General features: G+C 39.9%; 1 protein-coding gene across 6 annotated transcripts in view; it reads left to right on the top strand.

Moving 5' to 3' along the window:
• AFF2 (AF4/FMR2 family member 2) overlaps positions 1 to 26,652 on the top strand; it is a 336,618-nt gene that overhangs the window by 254,013 nt on the left and 55,953 nt on the right. For all 6 annotated transcript variants that reach the window (XM_032701864.1, XM_032701860.1, XM_032701861.1 and 3 more), the window contains one exon: positions 900 to 937. In XM_032701864.1, the coding sequence (XP_032557755.1) occupies positions 900 to 937 (38 nt within the window). The remainder of the gene's footprint in view (positions 1 to 899; positions 938 to 26,652) is intronic.

The following is a 26,652-nucleotide window of genomic DNA, read 5'->3' as shown; positions in this document are numbered from 1 at the left end:
TTTATCTGATGGTGGTATTTCCAGCCCTCTTCCTTTAAAATGTTATTTACCTAGTCTGAACAAAACCAGGGTGGGATGCAAGGTCGGTTCAGATTATACAATTATGTCACAGAAGCATTAAAAGAAAAAGTCTCCAGTAACATCTCGAGCAGCTTAACCAGTGTGATAGACTGGCGCGGCTCTGCCATCGCTGCCCCCAGCTGTGTTGCTTAGCAACATTTTAATTCAAGAAGAATCGAAGGAGATGAAATCCCCGTGGAGAGGGAAACAGAAATAAGAGGGCCGTTGACAGATGATCTGAGTTGTTTCTTCTAATATACTGTGAAGATCACTGGCTCTTTTCATGAATGATAAATGGACTGTACACAGATCAATGGGTTCAGCAATAAACTGGAACCAGGCTCCATGTCTGAGGTGGTGCAGGCCGAGAGGCCCAAAGATTTACTCATTTAGATGATTTGGAGTGTGTTTTCTCAAAGGTTTCACAAGAGGAAATTGATCTGAACATTTGGTCATTCCTTGCCCTTTTCTGTTGCTGGTGAATAAAAACTGTTTTGGAAATGGAGTCCATTCTTCCCTTTATTTTTCCTGTTGTTGTTCTTGCTCCAGATAGGGACAGATAGCTTGTGACAACAGGGCCAGACCTCAGAGCGGGAAATGAAGTAATAGCTCTGAATGAGCAGTTCCACTCATGGCCATTAAAAATAAACAAACCACACTGGTATCACAGGCTGGGACAGGAGCATTTCAGACCCTGAGCGCTGTCTCTCAGAGCAGCCCTCACCCCAGCTGTGGGGTGTGCACTGCTGAAGAGCTTCCACGAGTTGATGTTTGTGGCTTGGCTGGGCTTTGGTGTGCCACTTAATGTTTTGTTTCCCCCACCCCTCTTCTTTTTGCAGGCTGCTGAAAAGACAAAATTGAGAAACATTCCTGTAAAGTAAGTTATTTTTATATCCGTTTGAAAATGCAAGTTTAATGCCGTTGTTTAATACAATGACTAAAAAGACTAGGACAATGAGAAGGGTGATGAAGGAGAAAATAGAGTTCATGTTGCCCCTAATCATAGCAATAAAAAAGTCAGTAATACTGAGGAAAGCTTTTGATTTCTCATGTGTCCCTAATGATTGCACTCCCCAAGTTTCATCCAGTTTCCATAAATTAATGTGTTGTCTATGAATAGCTGCCAAATAATCACAATCATACTCAATACATAGTGCTCTTAGCCTTGGGGGGGGGGGGTTGTACATGCTAAAAAGATTATGATTTTTAATTGCAATCCTCTAGAAGGTCTGACAGGGGGAAATCACTAGGAATGTGCCAAATAATTTCTAGACACATAGGAATGATTTTACACCTATGTATCAAGGCTTTGCCATCCTGTTGATTAAGGGCTCTTTCTCACTCTCTGTGTGTAGCTCTCTCACACCATACACACATGTATGGTTCTGCTCTTTACAGCAGGGCTCTGTGAAGGATGAGCAAGCTACCAGGGAGCAATTTCAAGGGCGTTTTATGAGAAGTTCTTAAATCTTAGGCCACTAGCGGCAATACTCAACCATATATCACTGAATTAAGAAAGTTGCTATATAGATGTCCTGGCTCTTTGAGAAAAGGCATTTTCAGTTAAAGCTACCAGCATCAGTTATTCTGTTTAAGTAATAAATACTCCAGTCCTAATGGGCTCTTACGTACCAATAAAAACACATATTTTTAGCTTCAGTAGGTGATCACAGCAGTCTAACTAAGTCCAGGTAACTGTATATTCCTGTTACAGACAGAGGAAATGTTGTAATTTTGGTAGTAGTTGGCTAATCATACTGACTTTTGGACTGGAGTGGGTTTGTGTTTGTAAGAACATGCACTGAGAGACTCAGATCACTGTGTTTTAGCACACATAACAGAAGAATGCAGTTCTACTTCTCACTTGGCTTCCATCATGTATAGTCATTTACACCTTATAAAGCGAACACAAAATGTGTGTGAACACTCCTTGGAGTGATTAGGCAATATGTCAGATGACCATAAATCACTCTCTCTTTATGTTTCATTCAGTCTGATAAAAATTAGAAATAGGATCCAACAGAGACCTGATAGCACATGAAACTTGTAATAAGACAAGGGACCTTTGTTGCCTATAGGGCTAGTTCAAATTCAGTGCAAGCTGAATTAAAGTCATTGTTAGCTGGTGGTTGTTTAATAGAGAGTGAAATGAGCTGTGTTCTCACCTCACATTATACAGGATCCAGGAGTTGCAAGGTGATGAAAGTCATGGGGAACAACTCCAAAATAATCATTTATCATTAATTCACTTTTTTATATATTCTGAGTCAAATTCTCAAGAATGACTCAAGTGAATTGAATTTCCCCCTATATAACAGACACATTGAGCGTTCCAGTTTTTAAACAGCATGCATGTGACACTGATGCCCAATTAATCCACCAGAAAGATTTGGGAGTTTGGGGGAAAGGGTGATTTAGGTTAAATAATTTTTTACACAACTTGAGTAAGTGTAACATTTTGAAATGGAAGAAGGCCAGATGGACAGTCTCGCTCTTTCCACCTACATGTGTGTGTTTCACCCTGTCATGCTTCTCCCAACTGGTTGTTTAACTTCTCTTTGACTATGTTCATGGTGGCAGCTTCAATTAGTACCCTAGGGAATCCATTATACATATTAATTACACTCTGTATAACAAAGTAGCTGAAAAATCTGCCTAGTTTTTCCAGTGACATGTAACTATTTACGGTACCTGTATACAATTAGGATTTTATGCTAAAATATTAGCTCTCAGGGCAAAAGAAAAATTAGTGTCTTTAAGATACCAGTAGTAGCCATGGATTGCATTTATATAAGCATCACAGCTACACTTAGTACAGCTCAGACTTGGCTAGCTTTTAGTCACTGCTTTTGTAGCTCTCAAATGTCAAGGAGAATTTCACTTGAATTTTAATGTTCTTCAGTATGCAAAATAAAGTTAGTAGCTTCCATTGTCATAAGGGCTGAAAGCTGTACAGATTCCTTCTACCATATGTGACTTATCACATACATTTTTAAAAACACATTTTTGTTATTAAGACATATGTGATAGTACACTTCTGCAAATGTGAATTGCTTTTGGCTAAAAGCCATGCACTAATAAGTAGAGTTGAATCTAACTGCACTTGACATCTGCTACAATATATATTTTTTTTACATATATAAATATATACATATAAAATATTCGCAGTTGTCATTAGCATAAAAAAATGTCCTTGTTTTTACGTTATGCTGACATAGTTCTTGTGTCCCAAAATTGGTTGCAGAAATTACTCCCTTTTAAGTACTATAGTTTATATAAAGTCCTTGGACAGAACCTAATAGTGCCACCATTTAACATATTAGTTCAGAAGCATGATGAAGATTTCTGTAGAAATGGTCTTTTTACTTTTCATTGCTCAGTTTATTAATGTTGCTGGTATAATGTTTGGTAGGAAGTTTACTGTTCTTTTATGTTCTCTTCAATCCCTCCAGCACTAACCACTTATGAAGGGAAAAAAACAAGGAAGTTTTCTTTTTACAGTTCAGTAAAGCAGCCAAGCAGCTGGTTTCTTAATGTCCAAGTGTCTGTTGGTGCTTAGACTAACTGGTGTGAACTTCCTGATGGCCAAAGTAGGTGCAGGTGGCACTTGGCTCCTTCAGAAGGCTTGGTCTCAATTTCATGTTGCTTAGAGCACTGCGAGGCACAAGACATCCTTAGAACTCATCTTTATGTATTGGTAGCATCATCTGACATAATATTGCTATAAATAAGCACACAGTAAATAGCTAAGAAGTCTTTGTGTCTGCAGAACTGATTTCTTTTGGTGGAAATAGTGCAGTTAATTTTTTTCAAAGGACCCTCTTCTGTCTTTATGTGGCACCAAGGTAGCCCCCATAACTGCAGGATCCATTATATTTACCTTATATACACTCTTCTGCCCTTGTTATGTAAGGAGCACTTGCTTTCTCCCATGGTTTTATCCGTATTTACATTAAGAGTCTGTGGCAGAAAAGAAATTTCCTGTATGTGAAGCCCTAGATGCTCTCTTACTTACTTGCTGGTCCTTATCATGCTGTTCCTACTCCTGAGTCTGAAAGAGGTAACATGACTCAAACAATTTCACTCTGTGGAGGGTTTATGATTTCTAAAGAATTGTTGCATGAGAAATGGTTTTGAATTAGGATACATTCAGAGGAATTAATCTTTTATATGCCCTGTGATATGATGGAAGAGGGGGAGAACAGTGATATCATTAAAAACCCGTAGTAACACTCTTCCCAGATTTTTTTCCAGACTTGTGTAGACAATGGGAGCCCACATCAGCATAAAGCCTAGAGGAATCATGATCGTGTTGACTTGGACCCCATCACTTAGTCTTTTACCAGTGGGTTTAGCTGCAGGATCCTCTCATATCTAGGTCCAGTCAGGGTTAGTCCACACTCTCAAATTAAAATACACTTGGCAGCCTGTACATAAACGTGGACTGAGGGTCAACCAAATCGTGTGGCATTGAGCACCACAGTGTGTGAAAAAATACTGCCTTTTTTTTTGTTTTAAACCCTTTTCCTCATATATTCACTGGAATCCGCCCAAGAAGTTTTTGTTGCACAGAAAAGCAAATGATTAGTCACTGTTCTTCATTCCTCATATTACATCCCTCTGTTGTATAAACCAAAGATTCTTCCTACTCAAAAGCCACTAATAATGCTGATTTCCCTCCAGCTGTGTGAGCCCACCAGTGAGCTCATACAGACACAAGGCAAGTCCCTCTGCAGTTGGGAAATGTCTACTAGTTGGGTAGAGACAGTGGTTAGGAAGATAAACAGGTTCTTTTAGAATTTTCTTATAAAGAGATGAGTTCTTTACATAGCAATGCCCTTCTAACTAAAGACTGGATATAATGTCATGCTAAACAAATGTCTCAGATTACAGTCCTTTATGAAAATGGCCAAATGGATTTCTTGGGAAAATGTGGACAGGTGAAAGAATGATTTGGCTAAAACTGATGTCATCCAACACCTTGAAATACAAGGGTTTTGTAAGAAATAAAGTAGACTTTTTAAATGGAAAATGAATGCTTTTTAAAGGTGTAGTCATGTAGTCCATGAAATTCTGTAGAACTGTAGGAATATTGGAAGTGAATTCTTGCTTCAGGGAAGAAAACATTGCCTTCCTTGAGTGTCCTTTTTATAGTCCTCCCTTCTTTTATAGTCCCTTTTAAAATCTTCAATAGAAAGTATATGGCATTTCCCCAACCACCTGCATATGCTTAAATTTGTTGTAGTTCTAACGACTTCCAGATACATGTTTTGGGATTACAGCTTGTGTTAAAATCCTACTGCTTTTTATATTTTCAAAATATATTTGTTTTCCATCAGCCACAAGTTTGTTAACCAGCAAGATTTCTGGTGTTTATTGTCTTTTCCTGCCATAAAATTCATCTTCTCCTCATAAGGGCATCTGACTTGACTTGGTATGGTTTTCTGTCCCAACCATCATTGGAAATGCAATCCATTAACATTTGATATCTTGACATTTCAATTGACCTCTCATTTGCAAAGCGCAGTGGTATTTTTCGTGGCCTTTTCATCCTTGATTATACATGGAATAGGAGTGCCTGTTTCTACTGACTGCACTTTAGAAATGTCTTTGTTTTAGCAGCTGGAGTGGCACCTTGTTTTTGCCTCCCTGGATAGACCTTATTCTGCATGGAAGGTCTGAGGTCTAAGCAAGTCATGCAGAGCCAAAGGATTTTCTTATTGACTCACTAAGCGGGAGGGCGAGCAGGTCAGACTCCGAGGGTCAGTTAATGTATGCTGTAATAGCAGTAACCATAAACAGATCTTTTGCTCCCACTGGCAAAAATGCAGGCCAGTGGGACAGGTCTGGAAGTTGGTTTGTTTTTAGCCTGTCAGATCAGACTCTTGTACCCAGTAGAGGTACAAAAGGGACAGAGTGCTATTGGCACACACGCTCAGCTCTTCCGCTGCAGGGTGTCTCCTGTCCTGTATTTAAAAAGAGGTGAAAAGAAGTGTGTTTAAAAAGCCTCCCATTCATAGATAATTGTATGGGAAGATGGCCATATATACATATACTGTATGTATATATGTTCAGGGTCAGTTTAAATTGGATGTAAGGAAGAAGTTTTTTGTAGTGAGGGTGGTGAAACTGGCACAGGTTGCCCAGAGAGGGTGTAGGTGCCCCATCCCTGGAAACACTCAAGGTCAGGTTGGAGGGGGCTCAGAGCAACCTGATCTAATTGAAGATGGCCCTGCTCAGTGCAGGGGGTTTGGACCAGCTGACCTTTAAAAGTCCTTTCCAACCCCAGTTATTCTGTGGTTCCACGTACATACATGTGTACATAGGCATCTATGGACCATAGGTGCATAAAGGGCATTTGCTAAAGGTCTCAAACCACTCTTAAAGAAACAAAAAACCCAAACCTGCTAAGACTGATTCTTAGTAAAACTCCCAAGCAATTTCCACATGGCCACCTGGTTATCTTTGCTTCTAAACCTTCCTTTGCAATGTTTCTCCTCAGACTATTTCTGGTGGACTACTAAATCAGACTGCACCAATTCAATTAATTCTAAAAATCCATTATAACCTAGTGCCTAAACTGCCTGCCCATATTCATTTCTCAAAGAAATCCATTCATATTTATGTTTTAATACTTTAAGTCTAGCATGCAAAAGCACTCAAATCCCCAGCAGAAATCCAGGAAAAAGCCCTCTTACAGGCAATTATAGACAATGTGCTTTAGCCCCTGATCCTCCTAGTCTGTCCACTTAAGCGTCTGCACAGGTGCAGAGTTTGGTCAGTGGGATCAGTTTATTGCACCAGCAATAAAGTCTCCCCAAAATTTCACAGAATCCCCCACATGCCACTGGCTGTGCAAGCTGGGCCCTGTGGTAAATCTGTTGTACAGGCGTGCAGAGCTCACAGCAGGGTCGGCACCTGGGGCGTCGCTGTGAAACCAGTGCACACATGCTGCTGCTGAGTTCCAGTGAGCTTTATTTGGGGGGAGGCTGCGTTTCCTCAGCAGAATGTGAACTCTAGAAATGTTGCTAGGATTACTTCACTCTCACAAGTTAAAGGTTAGTGTTGGAAATGGATTATAGAACACCCGCTTTTAAACTGTTTGCAAAGAAACGCACATATTAAATCTTTTTTGATGATACTGCATTAATCCCTAAATACTGATTTTTATGTAAATTTTGACTCTTGCAAAGCTCTGACAATTCAGCTATCCCCATGTGGTTTTATCAGAGCTCAATTGCTCCTTTAGATCTTTTTTCCTTTTTGCAGTACCTTTTGCTTTGTTCCAAAGTCATCACAGCAGCTGGAAGATGTAGTACTTTAGACATAAAATAATAAGTCTATTTAATATTTTACCTTTATTTTCTGAATTTGTTCCTCTGACACATCTTGTTAGATAAATTTTTATCAGTCCAAAGGATAACCACAGTAGGGCTATTTTTATTTCTAGGGAAATGATGCATGATAACTACTGGCAGGGCCCAAAGCAGTAAATCAGTCCTGTTCCAACCACAGAATGTATTAAAAGTCTGTAGCCTGTGGTAATAAGTTATAATTTAGTTGACTAGCAGTTTGTTTGGACTTCAAACTGTACAAATGAGTCACATTGGCTAAGTCCTGAAATATAAAATAGTTTGTGCTTTATTAAGGTATTCAGCTACCACCACAACAAGTACCTAGAGAGAACACACGTTTTTCAAATGGTCACAGTGCACTTTTATAGTGAAATGCATCCGACTTGATTGTGCAATTTATAGTAGATGGTTAAATTACCACACGGCCTGTGCAGTGTACAGTGTTTGCTTACAAGACAATGAGATGAACGGACTCTGAGAGCTCATTCATCCAATCTCTGAGTGCACACCATCGATAGCAAGCACCGCTGGCTGTATCCAGCCACGAGGTGCCCCTCGGCTGCCAAGGCAGGCACAGTGCTCAGTGGCCATCACACAACTTCAGACAGCTAGAGAAACCTTATCTTTTGCGTATTTTTATTTACAGAGAAGTGTGTATGCCAGTTGATCGAGCCTGATCATGCATTTGTGTAAAATTTGTCTTGAGTCTTGCAGCTGCGGGAAAAAAAAAAAAGTACTTTCGTTTTAACTGGGTCACTTTTGTTATTTTTCAAAACATTTTTACACCTTCATTGTGATGCAGCTTGTCAAGATTGAATTTAGGTCCCTTTTTAAAAGTTGTGAAAAAATGAAAGTTTGAGCCAAACAAAACCTTATTTTGCCTGACTCTTTTTGATGGGAAAAAAAGTTAGTTAAGGTCAATATTTTTTTTCCAGTTTTAGTGTGTATCTCCTGTTGATCAAAGGAATACCCGTTTATCTCTCTCACTCATCCTGTGGTTTTGATCATTTTAGATTTTGTAATTTTTTCTTGGTTATTATTTTTAAGTTACTTAGCATTTATTCAAACCGTTTTTCTAAGTGTTTGCTTTGGGCGTTGCATCAAGTAACAACTATTTTCTAACTACCCTTGATCTTTTTTATATTAATACTTTTAAAAATTGCCTCTGAGCAATTAAGATATTGCAACCAGTCAACAAATGCTAGGAAAACTGAAGAAAAGTCCTGATCCTGGTATAATTGGGAGAACCTGTGTTGCTGGTTTCAGTACAGCTGGCTGAATCCAGCATAGGAAACAGCCTTCAGATTTCATAACCCTGAACTTCACTGTTATGCCATTTTTGTGTTGCTGGAAGGTAAATAACCAGAGCAAAACTGTAAGTAGTGTTAGAGTATGTTTATGACTGTATGGTTTATTTAGGTTCTAGCACTCTCCAGATGAAGATCCCTGCCTTGGAGAGCCTGGTGAGAGGCAGTGGATAAAGTTATGATGCAGTGGGATTTAAGTGAGGCTTTGAACTGTGTCTTCAAAATCTGTGGGCCTGTGTCTGCTCTCTTTTCAACTGCAAAACTCCACTAGTTCCACTGGCATTTGTCCTGCTTCTCCTGGGTGTGAGAGGGGATGACATTTCCTTGTTCTTTGTGTGTTATGGCCTCATGGTAGTATATCTAGTAGAGTTCCTCTGTCTTGCAGGGTCAGGAAAATAGGACTGAGTAAAGGTTATCCTTGGTATCACCTTTTATATACCCCAAAAACATGCCTGCCATACAGCAAACAGTCCTTTACTTTGGCAGCTAGTAAGTGAAATAAAAGAAAGATAGGTGTCTTCCGAGCATTTATGTTTTTTTAAATACAAATACAAAAAATGATGAGCTCGTGCTAAGTGAGAGAAGTAGAAAAAAATTCCAGTCATTTAGGATCAATGAATACGAAAGAAAGGCAAAAGCTAGATAATGTTTCAGGAAATAACACTGCTACAAGGTTAATTTTGCCTAGTACAACATTTCCTAGTATTGAATTGCCTGATATACTCCCTCAGGGATTGCTCCTGCGCTTGCAATAATCGAGGCTGATTTTATTGGAAAATCACCTCTGGATGAGAGACATACTCTAGAGAGAACTTTGCATGGGTACAAATAGGTTTTTGGTGCCAGTGCCATGTTGCCCAGGCCAGCACAGTTATAGTTCCCAATCTGTCTGTGCATTCAAGCAGCAAATTCATTAGCAACCCTTCTGGCAGGATAGAAAAATAGACATATTAGGGAAATTTACTTTGAATTGTTTTCAGGATTTGTTGGATAACAGTTCAGTAATCAAATTGCGCCTTCTAACAAGAGCATTAAATATTTTTATTAATAGTGGCAGGGAAGCTGCAGATATTCCTTTAAGTGCAGAACATTTTACTGTAATGCTATGTGACTAGCAGAGATCATGGATGAAAGAAGAGATTAGCATAGTTGGAGCGGGGGCGCTCGCGATGTCGGAGCTGATTTTTGTTTTGTGTTCTGCGTCGAGGCCGCGTTGAGTCACACGACTCTCACATTACAGATGTAACATAAGCTCGAGTATCGGCTCGTCCCTCAGACCCTGCCGGGTTTGCCGGCTCTTTAATTGCAGAGGGGGGGTCATGTCGTGACAGCTCCGTGCTCTCTAACCGTGGGACCTGAGTTCAGATCTGTGGAGCGGCTTCCAGGCCTCGTCAAGTGGAAAGTGAGCATATTGTAAACAGAGCGCGTTTCGCCTCCAGCTGGGAGGAGGGACACGTGCAGCGCCGCGGACGAGGGCCCTCCGCTGACCTTGGAGCGACTTTCAGCGTGGGGAGGCTGGAGGAGCGCTGGGAAAAGGCTGATTCAGAGAGACAGATTAGTGAGGAAGAAAAATCAAGGAGATTGGCACAAGGACGGTGGAAAAAAGTCTTTCTAAAGAAGGAAAATTTTTTGCACTCAAGGCCAACACCGAACCCTTATAATCAGGCTCGTCTGGCCACACACCAACAGTAGCAAGAGAAAAATACTGGGTGCAGCTTGCACACTAAAGTCTGTGCAAAAGCTAGTGTTCTGCTGGGGAAAAAAAAAAAAAAGAGCATTGACTAGAACTTATTAGAGAATAAATTACATGAAGCCCAGGGAAATGACAGGGTTAAAAATTAGGATTGTAAAAAATAATCTGTATGCTCTGTTCCCTAATTCCTGTTGTTTTCATGATGGTTTCTCCGTGAAGAGAAGAGCCACTCTCAGTATCAATCACAGTAAGCTATTTAGACACAGAAATAAGCGGCATATGGCTTAGCACTTTTGGGTCTAGCAATCAAGTAGCAACCTTCTGCAATACAACTGCAGTTCGGTTCCCAATGGGTTTCACTTTGATGATTAGATATATTGAGTTCCCTGTGTCATTCAAAGACAGCAAAATTTCATACAAGTTGGTGTTAGCTTCCTCTCACTTCATTTCAATTTTCAGTAACCAGTGTCATCACAAGTAACAGTTTCCTCGTAATGGAACTTCATGTCGAATCAGATTTGTCCTTCAAGTCAAAGAGCACTGTGAAAAGTCTTCTGAAATACTGATCTCTGGAAAAATTCCTACCACAGTGAAAATGGGAAGGGATTATTTATTTATTTCTTTTTCCTCCTAAAGACGTTTAGGTGCCCAATCGTCAGATCATTCCGGAAAACTCAGAAACACCCCATTAGTATTGTGTTTGGGCATGGTCTTAGCATTCTTTACAGGACTTACACAGATGCTTTCGAAGTCATTGTTGTGCTAAGTAAATAGAAAATATTTGTTCATTCGTATTTGAAACCAAAACTATGACATTTAAAGGCAAACTTTGTGTAAGTGAAGTTATATGAGAGGAGAATTTGAACTTCAAATATGAATTGATCCCTCTATATTTCAGCCTGGAATCTGTTAAATATTAATGTGCTTCACTGACACAGAACTGATACTTTGCTGGGGCTTACCTTCTCTCCATCAGCTCTGCCCCATCTCTGGGCAGTGGAGAGCTGTCTGTGTAGGCAGCTGGAGGGGACCAAAGGCATTGCCCAATGGAGGATGAAAGCATGAGCCCTGCTGGAGTTCAGGGTCTAGGGAAGGGAGGGGAGAGACTCAAAGATTAAAAGCCCAGAACATGCATCATGATGAGCATAAACATGCAAGACAAGCGTCTGCCTTTTCTCTCAGGGATATTTCTGGAGAGATCTGGTGTCTTGGAGAATGTTCTACCCATTCCAGTGCTTGAAGCTGTCTCCTCCCCAGTGGGCCATGATCCCAGTTCTCTCTTTGTTGCCCCTTCTCTGTAAGATTTACAAAACGGAGGAGCCCTTTGAAGGTCCACCTGTGTCACACAACCTGTGCATTGAGATCCACCTGGCAGCTTTCCACATAGCACCTCCCACACATAAGGATTGTGCCAGGTAGTGTAACAGCACAAACAGTGCTTCTAAAGAGTAAATTCTGGGTCACACATTCACCATGAAGTACTTGCTGTAATTCACAATTAGACTTAATATGCTGTAAGAAGAGCAACTGCAGACAAATATCTCACAGCTTTATAAGCCTGACATGTACCAAGCAGCAAAGATGATATGGCTGCCTGTGTCACATACCCAAGACTGCCCATCCCATAGTTTTATTTCTTGGCAGTTTCCTACAATTTTGTGAAATATTTTTTTAATGTGACAAAGTCACTTCAATTACACAGTCATTATAAGTTTTGCCAAGGTTGACTATGGATCGCTTTGTGTTCATTAGAGCACAAAATTAGAATTTTCATTGCAGCAACTGTAAACAGTATTGGCTCAAAGGAGTCAAGCTTTCTTCCCTCCATAAAATCTTGGATAAGCTATAACTGAGGCCTTCCATTTTTTTTTGACAGCTTTTAGGTGGTTGGTTTTTTTTTTTAAAGCTGCCTTCTGGGTTGTTGGATTTTTTTCTTCTTCTTTCTAAGCCTTGATATATTTGTTTAACTGAATAACCAGTTCCCTTTAAAATTATGACATTGCCACTGTGTGCATGAACAAGCAAGTGCAGTCAGTGTGTTTCTAAAGCCATGAATATATTATTCCTTCAACTTCTTAAATGTTACAGCTTGGCACTTGTCACTTTAGACCCAGACAGATTTGTAAAAGCCATAAATGGTCTTCAGGAAATAACCCTGTTTCAAAAAATACTTTATCACCTTCTTAAGTCCCACTAAGCCCTATTAAGCTTTCACTTAACTAATATCAGAGTTTAGTACTTAAGTAATAATTAAAGTTTCTATTTCATATTCTCATGAATTTATGGATATATGTGATTGACTTTGCTCATCATGCTGATGTAAATATAGAGAAACTGCATAAAAACAGATCATTTTATATATGCAAAAATGGAGCAAATAGGAAGTAAATCCATTATGGAGTGTTTCAAGCAATGGAGAAAAAAACAAGAGTTTCCAATGAAGTCCAGGCTTTCAGAAAAACTGTCTAGAAAGAATAAGACTACCCCTTTTTGTCTGTATTTAGAAAAATAAATAAGATCAAGAAAAGCATCTTGGAGAGAAGGAGGTTACATTTTTCCCTTGATTTTTTAGTAATTCCTTTTATGTTATTTTAACCATCATATTGCTGATTTAGCGTACTAGAAACAATAGTGTAGTAAGTAGTGGAACACTGCTTAGTAGAAAATATAATGAAAATCTTTCATCTTTTAGTTTTTTGGGCTGAAGGTGAACTTATGCTGCTCTGCCTCCCTTTTCTGTCTCTTAGGATTAAGGAGAGTGTGTGGCTCCTCACTTGTGCTTCACTTGGAGGAATTTCCAGGCTTTGTTTTTAACCTGATGTGTATTTACAAGGAAGGAGAGACGACAGACACTATTATGAAAGTAGCAAAGAACTTCAACAGACATCCCTGTCAGAGCTGGCACAGCAGCAATCCTCTGCCCTGCTCCTACAAATTCATGGAGAGCATGCTTCCCTTGGCATGTGGCATGCCTGTGTCTTGCCAATGGGATGCCCAGTCCTTAGCAATTTATTTTTTTTTAGATATAATGTGCCATGATAATGTCATTCAGGATAAGATATGTCAGCAAATGCACCAACAGGCTTTATCAGCTCATACCTCTTAGCAAAACCTGGAGCTACAGTGAGTGGGGACAGCAGACATACAGCAAAGGCATATCTCTTCCTCTTAAAGAAATGTGTTTAACAAGGTTATATACCATTTGCATTCCAAATTTGCAGTTAGCACCCCATGAGCACACAATGAAATCATCCAAGTGACAGATAATGTGTTAGATATATGTAGTTAGACTTTTTGTAGATTAAACACACTATTAGATATAAGGTAGCACAGCTACAGTCTTGCATTTTATAGAAATCTGTGTAATCTGAATAATAAGAGAGCTCATTGAAATATCATTCTCTTGTGTGAAGGATGTATGTTTGTGAATGCATGTGTGTGCATGCAGGAATGCAAATTGCTAAGTGAAAAGATTAGCAAATTGTGGATTGTGGAAGTCTGACTGTATATAGTAGAAAATTTTCCTTCAAAGCACATACAAAGGTTTGATTCTGCAACTTTATTCTCAACCCTATAATTTTACACTAGCTGGCATAAATTAGCAAGCTAGAAATCTAAATATATGTGTCTGACATGCCTCTCAAAAGAAATAAGATAAATGCACATGGTGAAACAGGAGTAGTATGTGTGAAATATCTATGCCTTTCTGCACATAGGTTACATTTAAGTCAAGGAAAGGAAAGAAAAATCTTCATCTGCACTTTATCTGTGTTGAATGTAGTCTGGAGTTCTGTGAATATATTTCTTTTTTAACTTCAAGGACTTTCATTCTGTAAAGAAACTGGCAATGCCAAGCATTCCTTCTCTACCAAATGTGATAATTTCTGAATCCAGACAGGGGCTTACTTGCATTAATGTGCTCAGTGGTGTGGTGGAAATCAGTAAAATGATGAGGCGCAGTGAAGGGGGAAGGCGGGCTTTCCACATTTATTTATTCTGGATAAATGGTGCCCATTAATCTATCAGGAAAATATGGAATTAGCAGGGAAGAAACCACAGTTGCAAATTTGGCAGTTGCTAGCATGCACAGATGGTCTTTCAGTGTTTTAAGATTTTCCAGTCTTTTGATATTGATACCAAGATTGAAAAGTAGCCCATGTATTGCTAATGTTTATCTGGAATAGCCATATAAAATTAACATTGTATATTTTGGATTGTTCAGTCTCCTCTCAGTGTATTTGCATAACATTTTTTAATCTTAAAGGTAAAGTTTTTATGCTCTATCTGTCTTTGGTTATTTTAAGAAGCATAACTGGAGAATGATTTGCTAAAATAAGAAAGCCAGCATATCCAGACAAAGGCATTAGGAGGAAAGAGACTCTCACATGTGAATTCAGTTGAACTTGCAGGTTCGTTGTCCAAAGTACCTTCTTACTGTTACAGATAGTGTGCTTTTTTGGAAAGTGGTGTTCTCAAAACCAGGATGTCAAGTCCCTCCTTGACAGAGTGTTGTTTATTCTTATTCTGCTGACAAGCACTGATTCTCAGTCACTGTATCTTCACTGGAGCTGGGAATCTGACCCTGGCGATGTCTCCATTCAGTATTTCAGGGCATGAAGTGAAGAGGGAAGGATAATGTCATCTGCTTAATTTGCCTTGGGAGTATTTGGTTGAGTCTTTAAAGACCGTGTTGAAATATATCACAGAGGAAATCACAGAATAATTCTTGCCAGCTTTACTTTGAGTTTATTCTCTGCTGACCCAGAGGATATAGTACCTTAATGACTGTTCTGAAATGTGCCTTCTGCAGCACTGTGGTTGTGTGGATGTGCATGTGCACAGGACAAAGACATCTTTGGCTACACGCAGCAAAAGGTGCTTTGTATTAAAAATCACTAAAAACTGTTGGGGAAAAAAATAAACTAAAAAAAAAAATTATCTCAGTGCACCATGAATTTTCATCTGGTGAAAAAATGTTTGAGATGCAAAAGTAAGATGAAAGTTTTAGTTGTATGACAGAAACACTGTATGCTGCTACCTGCAGTGTATCCAGGTGTATGAGTCTGGTTTATATAGATCTGTATGAAGCCAGATAGGCTGATGGACGATCAGTCAGACAGACAGATAGATGTGGGTAATAGATAACAGTATGCCAAACCTGTAGGACATTAGGGCATGTAGGTGTGCTTCTAAGTCTTTTTTTTTTTTTTTTTTTTTTTTAACATGCAAAAAAACCACTGTCTTGCCAGTATCTACCGATGTCAAAGAGAAACATACTGGGTGCTAACAAAAAATTTTCTAATTATGGTTCAGCAGAAATCTTACTGAGCATCTGTGTGGATAGCACAGAACAGACCTAGAAGCACCTTGTTGTACTGACAGTAGTTCCCATCTTTGATGCACGTAGCCAGATTTCATGTACCACCCCAGAAAGAGAACTTGGTTCTGTTTTACAAGCAGGGACACAAAATACAGTTTTATTTTCCAGTGTGCCAACAGCCATCTTGGGTAAACAGATACTTTAGCTTAGGCCATACCTGTACCATCATTTAGAAGAATTATGCCATCAGTTTTGTAAGCTAAACTTCTGTTTATTCATCCCAAGAGGATTTTTGCCTTTTCTGCAACCACCTGATACTGTTGACTGGTGTGCAGTCCATAATCCATTATAACCATCTGATCTTTCTCTACAAAACTACCTCACTAGTCATTTTCTACCTTGTATTTTTGCTGTTGAATTTTCCGGATAAACTGTAGTACCTCGCACTTGTCCACACTGAATTGTATCCTGTTTCTTCAGATCTTATCTCCACTTCATCAGGATCTTTTTTGTATTCTTACACATCCTCCAAAATACTTGTACACCTTCTCAGATGGGTATTACTTGCTAATTTAACAAGCACACTACCTGTTCTCTCATCCAAAACTGTTCACGATCTTCTAAAATGTTCATGTCCATTGTATAGTTACTGTGGCAATAGCTAGGCTTTAGTCTTGACTGATGTTTCTTGCCAGATCTATAAGAAAAAAGAGATATGCTACTGATGATGATTTGGGTGATTTATGTGGTCTGTAAAGGGCACTTTACCAGAATGGATCAACCCTTTAAACTCTTGAAATGGCTGCACATCTTACAGGACTTATGGAAGTCTGAAGATCCTGGAGGGTATGAACTTTTCAGGTTTTTTACACGTGTGAAACTTGCATTTAACAAGCCACAGAAATGCACTAACAACTCCCTGCAATACATTTCAAAGTCCTTCACCAGCAATTAAAGGCTCTGCAGCTCTGACTGTCTATTTGCTAACCCACCACATATGAATTTCATTAAATACTGCCCACTGCCAAAGTTCTTGCAGCACTGGGCAATTCTTTAGTTTCATATGTAGCTATTTCGTCACGAAAATTGTATTGAGAAAAATCCCAAATTTCTAGTCTACATGACGTTTAAGAGATTAGTGAAGACCCTACACCACTGAGGGACAGAGATGCAAAAACAAAGTAAAAAAAAAAAATAAAAAATGGAAGTTGCTGGAAGCAGAGATAAAGAAGTCAGACATCAGGACAGACTTAGAAATGAGCATGCAAGAGTGTTGTCGTGTAAGCAAAAGCTGACCCTGGTCAGCTCTAACTAGTGTTATCTTCACTTATTCCAGATATTGCTAGAGGAATTTCTTCATTTGTTTACTATCAACAAACAATTCATCTGGACTTCACTCAGCAGTCATATACAATCATATCATTGCTCAAGCACGTACTCCAAAATGTATCCACACATTTCAGTGATAAAGCCATGCATCTAATCATATATGTACTGAATTGTTCCAGACATAGACTCTAACATACATTCTCCACTCTCTTTTAAAAGGAACCATTTTTTATTTTTTTAACATATATTTGGGCTGCAGTCAAATGATCTCTTAATCACTGCTCTAAAGTCTTGGCTGCAGGGTAAAGGTTCTCTCACTCTCTTTGTCCTGTGTCCTTCAGTGCAGTGAATTTCTCAGTTCTTCTCCCTAGTTTGCCACATACAGGTGTTTAGAGACCTAAGTACTGTCTCCACTCCAGAAACTGTCTCAGACCCTAACCCTCCTATTTTTGCACCATCCTACAGGAAGGAGTTCACTAGCATTTGGGGAACACTGGCACAGATGTGTTCTCTTGGGTATATGTACATGGATGTTCATATTTATAGCATTTATTTTGCTCCATCTTCTTAAAAAAAAATGTCCTGGAACTCTGTTGGGACACTCCCCTGCTCTTTGGGTGTTCCTCACCGCATCTGTGCATTCCTGATTGTTTAATTTTATTTTGACCTATTTTGAATTACCTGGGTCCGTCTCTTAAATTAATAACACTTGCCAGAATAAAGGCAGAGCCATGGGCCTGTGGTTTAGCCCAGTTGAAAATTAATCATTCTCTGCATAAAGGCATTTCTGACTCATTTTTATGCTGTAATTCCATCAAAGAGGTTTTTTTCTTGGCTCATAACCATTGTACAGTAATCGGTCTTTTAAGGAAAAGTGCATATCTCCAACACCAAAGCCTAAAGAAGTTAGTTTTGTTGTCAGTTTTCTAGTGTACCCAGGAGAAAATCTATCCTGTGCCATCCTCACAAGTGAGAACTCTGGGAACAATTTAAAACACATTTTTCCATTTAGGTTCCCAAGTGCCTTTGTGTATTTGCTCTGACCTTATGTTGGGAAGAGTTACAAGTTACTAGCACTCATCTTCTCCCTATTTTTTCTGTGACTGTAATTCAGTGTAATGGAAAGATTCCAAGGCAATTAGAAACACAGTCCATATAGCAACCTGCCTTCAGAAATTCAGGGGAAAACAGTAACTTTCTTTAAAGAGGCAAACCCCATCAAGAAAATGGGGTTATTGAAAGTCCTGAATCTCCTCTTCATAAGCTTTACACTTCGTTCATATACTAGACTGCATCTTAAATATAAACCTATCATCAGGTTTAGCAAATCAATACCATAAGAGTGTGAAATGGTCCCCAGAAATCTCCAGAATGCCATTTCACAGTAAAAGCAATTGAAAAAGAAGCTGCAGTGGAATATCTTATGAGATAGCCATTTAGATCACAAAAGGATCATAAAAGTCAGAAGCAGTTTGTTTGAAGCAAGGTTCATAATATAACCATACAGGGCTTGCTGGGAAGAAAGAGGAAAATTGCAAACCAATTTGTGGTTACAGCTTTTTCTGTCAATTCCACAGGGATTTAAAACTTGTAAAAGGTGGAACTTCTGCCATCTTACATTGCTCAACTAGAAAGAGAGAGCTATAATCATAGTAGCTAAACAAACACCAATTATTGAAAGGCAATATAGTCTTCATTAACTTCAAAGCAATTAGCACTTCTTTAGTTCATTTACTACTGAGTAAGGTGGTGTCAGACCAATGGCATTTGTCAGTAATAATCTGAGCATCTTTTGAGGGTTGCTTTCCTATATTGTCATAATATTTTGTCAGTGAAGTTTTGATACTTTCTCTTTATGCACAATAAAGACACTAAGGAAAGCATTAAAAGGAATGTTTCTGTGAGAAAATGCCACCTGAGCATGCCACCCTGTTTCAAACATGTTTGTATCATATAACTACATATTTCTTAAAAGATGATTGTGTCCTAGTGCAGGATAGCAGAAGCAGAGCATTCTGGAGGAAGTCATATGTCACAAAGCAAAAAAAAATACTGTAAAAAAAGAAATCATTTCATTCTGTCAGCACCCATTCAATTGTACAATTGTGTGTCTCGTACACACCCTTTGAATTAATGTGTAATCTTTGTCCTTTGGTAAGAGCTAAGAGATGACCTGACCAACTAGAATGGCTTGGGTCAGACATAAACAAATCCCCCAAAGCTTGGAAACTTAATTAGGTTGCAGTTGCAAGTCCTTTAGTATTTTTTCTAAAAATGCTTCATGATTCACGGTTGATTAGAAGCTAATATGGAGCCAGTCTACCTTCTTCTTTTCTTCCTTTTCTTAAAAAAAAACAAACTAGACAATAAAAAAAGTTTCTGTTTATTCTTCTGCTAACGTTTCTCTTTGAAGAGTGGCACTGCTTTAATAAAGATATAGGAAATGAAATTTCAGCTATGTTACACTCAATCAGATTACTTTGAACAAATGAAAAGTAATGGTGCCTCCTTTAATACCATTAGAAGAATTGATATTGCAGGATTCTTTTCAGATGGCAGTGCCTGATGCTGTTTACCCTGTGGTGACACCCCTGTGCTGTGTCGCTGGGAAATCTCCCAGTGGTGAGCTTTGGACAGGGGAGATGGAGGGATAATGTGCTGCCATACACTTGGAGCCTCCTGTTTTCCTTGCTGCTGCCACCACAGGGAAGCCCAAAGCCCAGTGCAGGGAGTGCAGCCGGGGCTGGGGGAGAGCAAAGGGACTGTGCACGTCGTGCCCAGGGATGCTCTCCACTGTACTGCCTGTGGAATGGGACACAGCCCCGGCTCTCCTGCACCTCTCTGAGATCCAGGAGATTATGAAGGATTGTTCAGTTGCACAGGATCAGGTTCTGATCACAGTGTTGCCTAAAGAAAATTCAGGGAGAAAAAAACTCCGAGGCAATTTAGTTTTGGAGGTGATATAAGGAAAGGGTTTTAATTTGTGCCTAGGCATAAAGACTACAAGACACGTGCATCCGTCCCTCTGTACGGATGTTACAATTTATAATATTGTCTATCCAATCCCAGATATTTCCACCCTGTGGCTTTTGCCCTGATCCATCCTCGATCCGCCCCTTGGGAATTGGGGCTAGGGGCTTTTTGAGACCCTCTTTTCATCAATCATCATCTTCTTCAGAGTACAAGGGGCATGTATTCACCCAGTTCTTGACTGTACTTTTGCGGTTTAGGCCAAGGTACAAATGTTCTCTGCACAAAATAGACCTCCTTTGACAAGAGGCTAAACATTTTCTAATGGAATTCAGGGGTAGAATTGATATGGGGAGCATGGAATGGGGTGATAGGGTTGGAGAATGTGTGTGGTTTCTGTGCTAAGGGTAAGAGAATAAAGGCTGCTGCTCCTAAATCTACTTCTACTATATAACTACTTATGAAGCTTATAAAAATTAGAAAAACCAGAAACTAGATGGACCTTAAGGCATCAACAGTATCTTTAAGTGATGTTTGCCCTCAAGAGTTCACATGCCTATAATGGAGAAAAAGCACAGAGGCTTCATTTTTTTGGCCACCTTCTGGATGTCCGACCATAGCGAGGACGCGCAGCTGGCCGGCTCTGGGAGACCTCGTGGCTGTCTGAAGGTGCAGCAAAACAGATTTTGCTGCCTGTCTCTCTGTGTGGTATTGCCAGAGACTCTTCTTCATGCAGATTCCCAGTCGCTGTCACGCTGGGGCTCCGCAGGCACCAGGCATGAGGCAGAACAGATCTCCAGCAGCTCCGCGGTGGGAGATGCCATTGCCCCGGGATCAGGCTAACATCGAGTCGTGCTTTTGATTTCCTAAGCTGCTGCTGTTCACTCCTCAGCAGCTCAAGTCCTAGGCTGTAGAGCACTAAATGAGTGCTCGAAGTGATTAGGCATTATTTATCTACGTTTATGAACAATGCATTTCATTCATGTCATCATTTACTGCACATATTGGGAAAGTTATTGGGCTCTTTGGACGATTTCTGTTCCAGGAAGTGAGTGTGGCATTTTTTTGTCTTACGTAACCCTCCATTTATCTCCCAGAGCCTGCTTTCTGCAGCACCACTTTTATTTTTCAGTTTTGTACATATTCTTGCGTCTGAAACAATGAGAAAAAAATGCTCATTAAAACATCTGTTCTAATCCATTTATCAGAGAGGAACAATTACAAATAGCACTTTACCAATTAATTAGTAACCTTATTCATCGTATAAACTCAAATCATGCTAAGGCAGCTTCTTTTCCTTTACATGATTTGCACCATTTTTATCATCTTATGTGACTGATGCTGCTGAAATAAATTTCTCAACATGGCTCAGAAAGACAATGGCAAATTACCTCTTTCCCCAAGTGAATGTTAATGAGCAGGAGGCTGGTGTGCATCATTGCTACCACTTCTTGCAGTATCCCTTGTTGCAGGCTGGCAAAAAAGAAATCTTAATTGCTAAATGCCAGTAGAAAATCCTCTGCCCTGGTTTGTGGGTAGCCAGAGCACTCTGCTAGCACAGGGCCGTGGGTCTTTGTGAGCCACATCAGGGAGAAGGTCAGTGCAGTGCTGCAGCTGGTGGGTTGGCTGGGCTAACGAGCATGTGAGAGAAAGCTGGCAAGGTGAGAAAAGGGGCTAACAGCTGAAGCCATGAGGTATGAGATATAGAGAGAAGACAAGCAGTTTGTGGCTTTGAGGTAAGCAAGCTAATTCTCCAATTAAATATTTGATTTATTTTTTTTAATACTACTTATTTAGTGGAATATAAATAAAGGTTTGTCTTGCATAGCTAAGTTTATCTTAGCAGTAGACTCTCCAAATAGGTGCAGGAGTCACAGGAGTCACGCTGGTATAATCCAAAACAATTCAACTTTAGTGAAGGAAATATCTATTACATTAAAACAAATGTTTCTTTCTAGCTCAGTGTTAGGACTTATAGTCAAAACAGACTTCTAAGTACTAACATTTGCTTTAAAGACAGTACTGGCAATGAGCAATGGGACTAGAGGACTGTGTCAGTGACATGGATCTGTTGCTCGTGTTGAGAGGTAAAGTTCAGCCACTTTACAGCCACCTGAAGGATTTGGGGACATCTTCTCATAAAACTCTGAATACTTCCAGTAAAGCTGAACTGAGAGAAGGAACAAGAGTATGATGCTTCCGTATGAAGTTGTGGAAGTTTGGTGGTTTTGCATTACTTTTTTGTACTTCAGAGCAGCAGCACTTTGGGGGTATGGTTTGGGATCAGCTCCAACTCTCAGTCAAGTTAATGTGAGCTGGATCAGTTCCTCCACAACAAGCAGTTGTAGTTGAGTTCTATGTGGAAACAAGTAGATGTGATTGAACACATGCCTACACACATCGTGTGTCCCAGGCAGCTACGGAGGGACCTTCACACTTCTCATTTTGCAAAAGGCAACTCTTCACCCAGCATTTAAAAAAAGTCTTTAAAATGTGAAGCGAGTATAACTGATACAGAAGTGTCTGGCTGGGTTGTGAATAGCCTGAAACCACTTTTCTCTGAGCTGCAAACAATACTGTGCAGTGCAGGCTGATACAGATGGTGACAGGGATGCTTCAAGGATCAGCATCAGTTACCCAGACAGTCAATATGGCCTGAAAAGAGGGAACATCTCTCAAGGCACTGTGGGCATTTTTAGGGTGAGTTCCCCCTATGCTGTGGGAAGTGAATCTGTGGCAAACTATCAGTATGGTAGATACATATGTGGGAAAGTTAGACATGAAAATGTGCAGGCATTTAACAAGATATAAATGGTATCCTGGATGTCCCTGGTTGTATTTTACTGCAGCAGCATTCTTTATTTAGAAAGTAGGAGAAACTGCTCTGGTAAATTCTAGTCCAGTGGCCTAAAACCAAGACTTGAAATAGAAATCCTAATTTTCCATGCTTGCCTTTTTTCCTAAAAGTCTCTGCAGTATTGGTCAGACAATTCAAAGCTTTCCAGCCTGTGTGCCAAGATTTAAACATCCTAAAAATCCCCACAGGAATTAGAAATGCTGAACATTTTACTTGGGATTTGGTGAATTGTTGTGGGAAATGTGAAGGAATTTGGAATAAGACATTTTGTTGAAGACTTCATATATGACTAAATGTGTTCTCATATATGTGCAATATATACATCCTGCATGACACACCTGTGTGCAGAAGAAAATCACTGTAATGGTTACATCACTGCAAAACCTAGATGTAGAGAAGAGCCTAGAAAGTCTTAGCAGATTCTTCTTGGTCTTTTTGTGAAAGTATGTGAAAAGAAAACACATAACTGTTGATCGTGCATAAGAATGAGGAAAATTCTAGTGTAATCTGAAATATTGTCAACTTTTTGCAGAAAAGAAACAGAAACATATGAATTCAGCTATATTAAGTGCTTTTTCATAAATATCTCCAACAAAATCAAATATTTTGACATGCTTGAAAGCAACATACTTTTATTAAATTGATCGAAAGGTTCCGTTGGCTTTGCATTGCACTGTTCAAGACATCCCTCATAGACAGGATGCAGCCAACTTAAAGCTGTCAGCAGGGACTGCACTCTGGGCTTAACTGATTACATAAAACATTTTAAGTCAATTTAATGAAACAAAATATTTCTTTGTGAATGAAATTAACTCAAAATATTTTATTTGAATTTTCCCAATAGAAATGTGTTACGTTGGAGGGGAGTTTGAAATTTCCTTGCACTCAGTAATGCTGATTTTAATGAGAATTTGTTTTTGTCAGGTTATCCTGGGGGAGAATTTCTAAGAGCTCTGCTATGTTTTCCATAGGAAAGCTAATTAGGATTGTACTTCTCAAGCCCTGCTGGGGGGATGATCCGTGGTACAACTTTCAGCACCACCAGACCCTCCAAATAAGTTACAATGGATTGTAGTACCCCTGCCTGCCTGCAGGACAGGATCAGGCCGGGGGCCTCTGCAGGCTGGTGCTTGGGGCAGAGCTTTTAGGTGATTCTACTTTGCCAGCAGTGGAGGGGGAAGAGCATTGCAGATGCTCAGCTGCTGCTCAGCTCAGGCAGCTGGAGCTGATGTGACAGAATAAAGAGGATTTCTTTCAAGCCCATTGGGCCTGGGGTGATTACTGAACACTACAATCAGGGTCTTTTACTTTTTCTTTTTTTTTTTTTTAAAGTTTGATTGCCCTCGCATGAGACTGGAAGGCAGAGAAAGGGCTGTGGCAGTACAGATTCCTATGATCTCCCCTTGCCATGTAATCAGAAGAGCTCTGCAATTGAATATTTCGCAATAATCACTGCATTTTCAATGGGAATGATATAAAAGCAAATATCAAGGCCTCTGGCTGACAAAAGCTGAATACAGAGGGAAAATATGAAAATAGCAACTTACTTCAGCAATAAAGAGAGTATATTTTATACTGCAGTTTTTCTTTTTGTTAAATCATGACTTTCTAGTAAATGACATCCCAGAAGATATTTATCAAAGCAGGAAAGCACTAGAAAGGAGCACCCTGCATTCACTTTAATATTTCTCCTTTTCTTCTGACATTTTCTTGCCTAGAGATCTAATTCCATTAAATATGTACATTTTTGACTGGAAGACTTCTTCATGTATCTTTCAGATGAATCTTAAAAGTACATAAGGTCTGTAGGGCAGGTTTTTTTAAGTGCAAATGAGGCGCACAGTAGAATATTGTCTATGAGGCTTTTCAAATTATTTATATTCCTGCAGTGCTTTACCTTTCTCTTTCTGTGATAATGATAAGGAAGAAGTGAGACTCCAATGCACCTTCTGTGGAACACTGTCAAACAACATTAGTCATATTTAATATCTGACATGCAGGAACTTATTTTGGCTGATATCCATTTTTATTTGATTTATTAGACGTTATCATGTCTGTAACTTTCTCTGATCCCGCGGCGTATCGAGGGTTTGAAGCCCGGTAGGCCCACGATTGGTCAGTGGTAGAGCCCTGTTACGCTCTGGTGAATGGATATAAATTAACATTCCCTCATTAGACCTACTTTGCAGTACATGTGGATCTGCCGTGGGAGTAATGACAGCTAAATGCTCCGTTGGCCCCCAGCCATGCCCACTTGTGCTGTTCTCCTCCAGCCTTGTGAGGCTGTGACAGGGCTTGGGAGGACCCTCTGGGTCCCTCAGGCTGCGCAGACACTGTAGGGCCTGACAAAGTGTCTGTTGTCCCCACAGCACCTTTGAAATCATGACCTTACGTTGTGTTAGAGGCCACTGTGCTGTAAGAGTTGCTGCTTCAGATTTGGTATGAAGCAAAGGTCCTGGCCATTAAAGATTTCACTGCTTTCTCGTAAGAATTTGAGTTAAGGGTGTCCCACCCGAATTGCCACTTACGTAAGTATAGTCTGCCTGTGCTGCTGCCAGTGCCACCCTCCTCCCTTATCTCTGTGCACCTCAAGCCTCAGTTCAGTCCCACATTTGGGTGACTTATCCTCACCATGGTGCCGTGGTCGTAGCTCTGCTTTAGCAAGAACTGTACAGAACTATGCTGACATAAAGATTGGGATGGATGGTAAGACATTGCTTTCTCTGTCTGCGTTGAGATGTTCAGTGAATTAAACTTCTGCAGAGGAGGGAGAGTCTTCTGCAGGAGGAAGGAGTTACAGAGTGATCTGTTAAGTCTCTTCAGCAGGAATCTGAGGGCAGAGTAAGCCTTTCCAAAGCTTTGCTGGACCAAATTTTTATACCTTCCATGGTGTTACCTGGCTATAATACCTGCAAAAAAATCGTGTGGTTAAGGACTGTGTGAAATGTAAGGCCATCTTCAATCCACAAATTCTGGGCTACTCCTTCCTGTCAAGACAAAAATGGCAAATTGTTCAACAGAGTCTCTGCTTCTCCTGCCCTGGATGGGGCTACTCATGTGTTCTTGTATCTCCTCAGCTCTCCTCTCAAGATCTCCTTGTTCTTCTGTCCTGTTGCAGACTTTGCCTTGCTGCCCCTTTCATCAGTTGCGTCTTTAAGTTCTCATTTTCTCTTTTCTCTTTTGGACTGTTCCTTAAAGCCACACTTGCAAATAATCTCTTTTTTGTGTTTAATGCCTCCCACATGTGGCATTGAGGGTCCTGTATAGCCCGCCACCGAAGCAATGTGTCACAAGTTTGAGGGGTGGTGTGAAAGCCTGTAGAGGGATCCCATACACACACAAAGCCAGTGCTCACACTTCCCTTCTTTTAAGGGATAGATTCTATTTCCCCTCATATGTTGGCCAGCTTTACTGAGAAGAAACAAATGGCTGTGGCAAGTTGCCTTGCCTATCCCACTTACATATCTGTTCTTCAGATGATGAGCAGCTCCCCCACGTATGAGCAGCAGCTACTAAGCTGAGCAGGATCCACAGAAAACATCTTTCCTCTGGGTCTCTCTTATAGTACAGAAGTGCAAGTGACTGTGGTGATGGTTGCCCTAAGTGCATATTTATACAACTCAAACAAAATGCAGCAAAAATCAGGACTGTACCTAGTCCCAGAGGTTTGAAGTGTTTCTCTCAGAGTGGATGCTTACCATTTTCCAGGAATTTAGTTTATTGCTTGCTTACAAGTTGCAGAATATGAGCAAGCTTCATTT

Source organism: Chiroxiphia lanceolata, chromosome 14 (assembly GCF_009829145.1).
Source record: "Chiroxiphia lanceolata isolate bChiLan1 chromosome 14, bChiLan1.pri, whole genome shotgun sequence".
NCBI classification, from domain to species: Eukaryota; Metazoa; Chordata; class Aves; order Passeriformes; family Pipridae; genus Chiroxiphia; species Chiroxiphia lanceolata.
The sequence above is the reverse complement of the archived record's forward strand: the minus strand, read 5'-3'. Positions and strand labels throughout refer to the sequence as shown.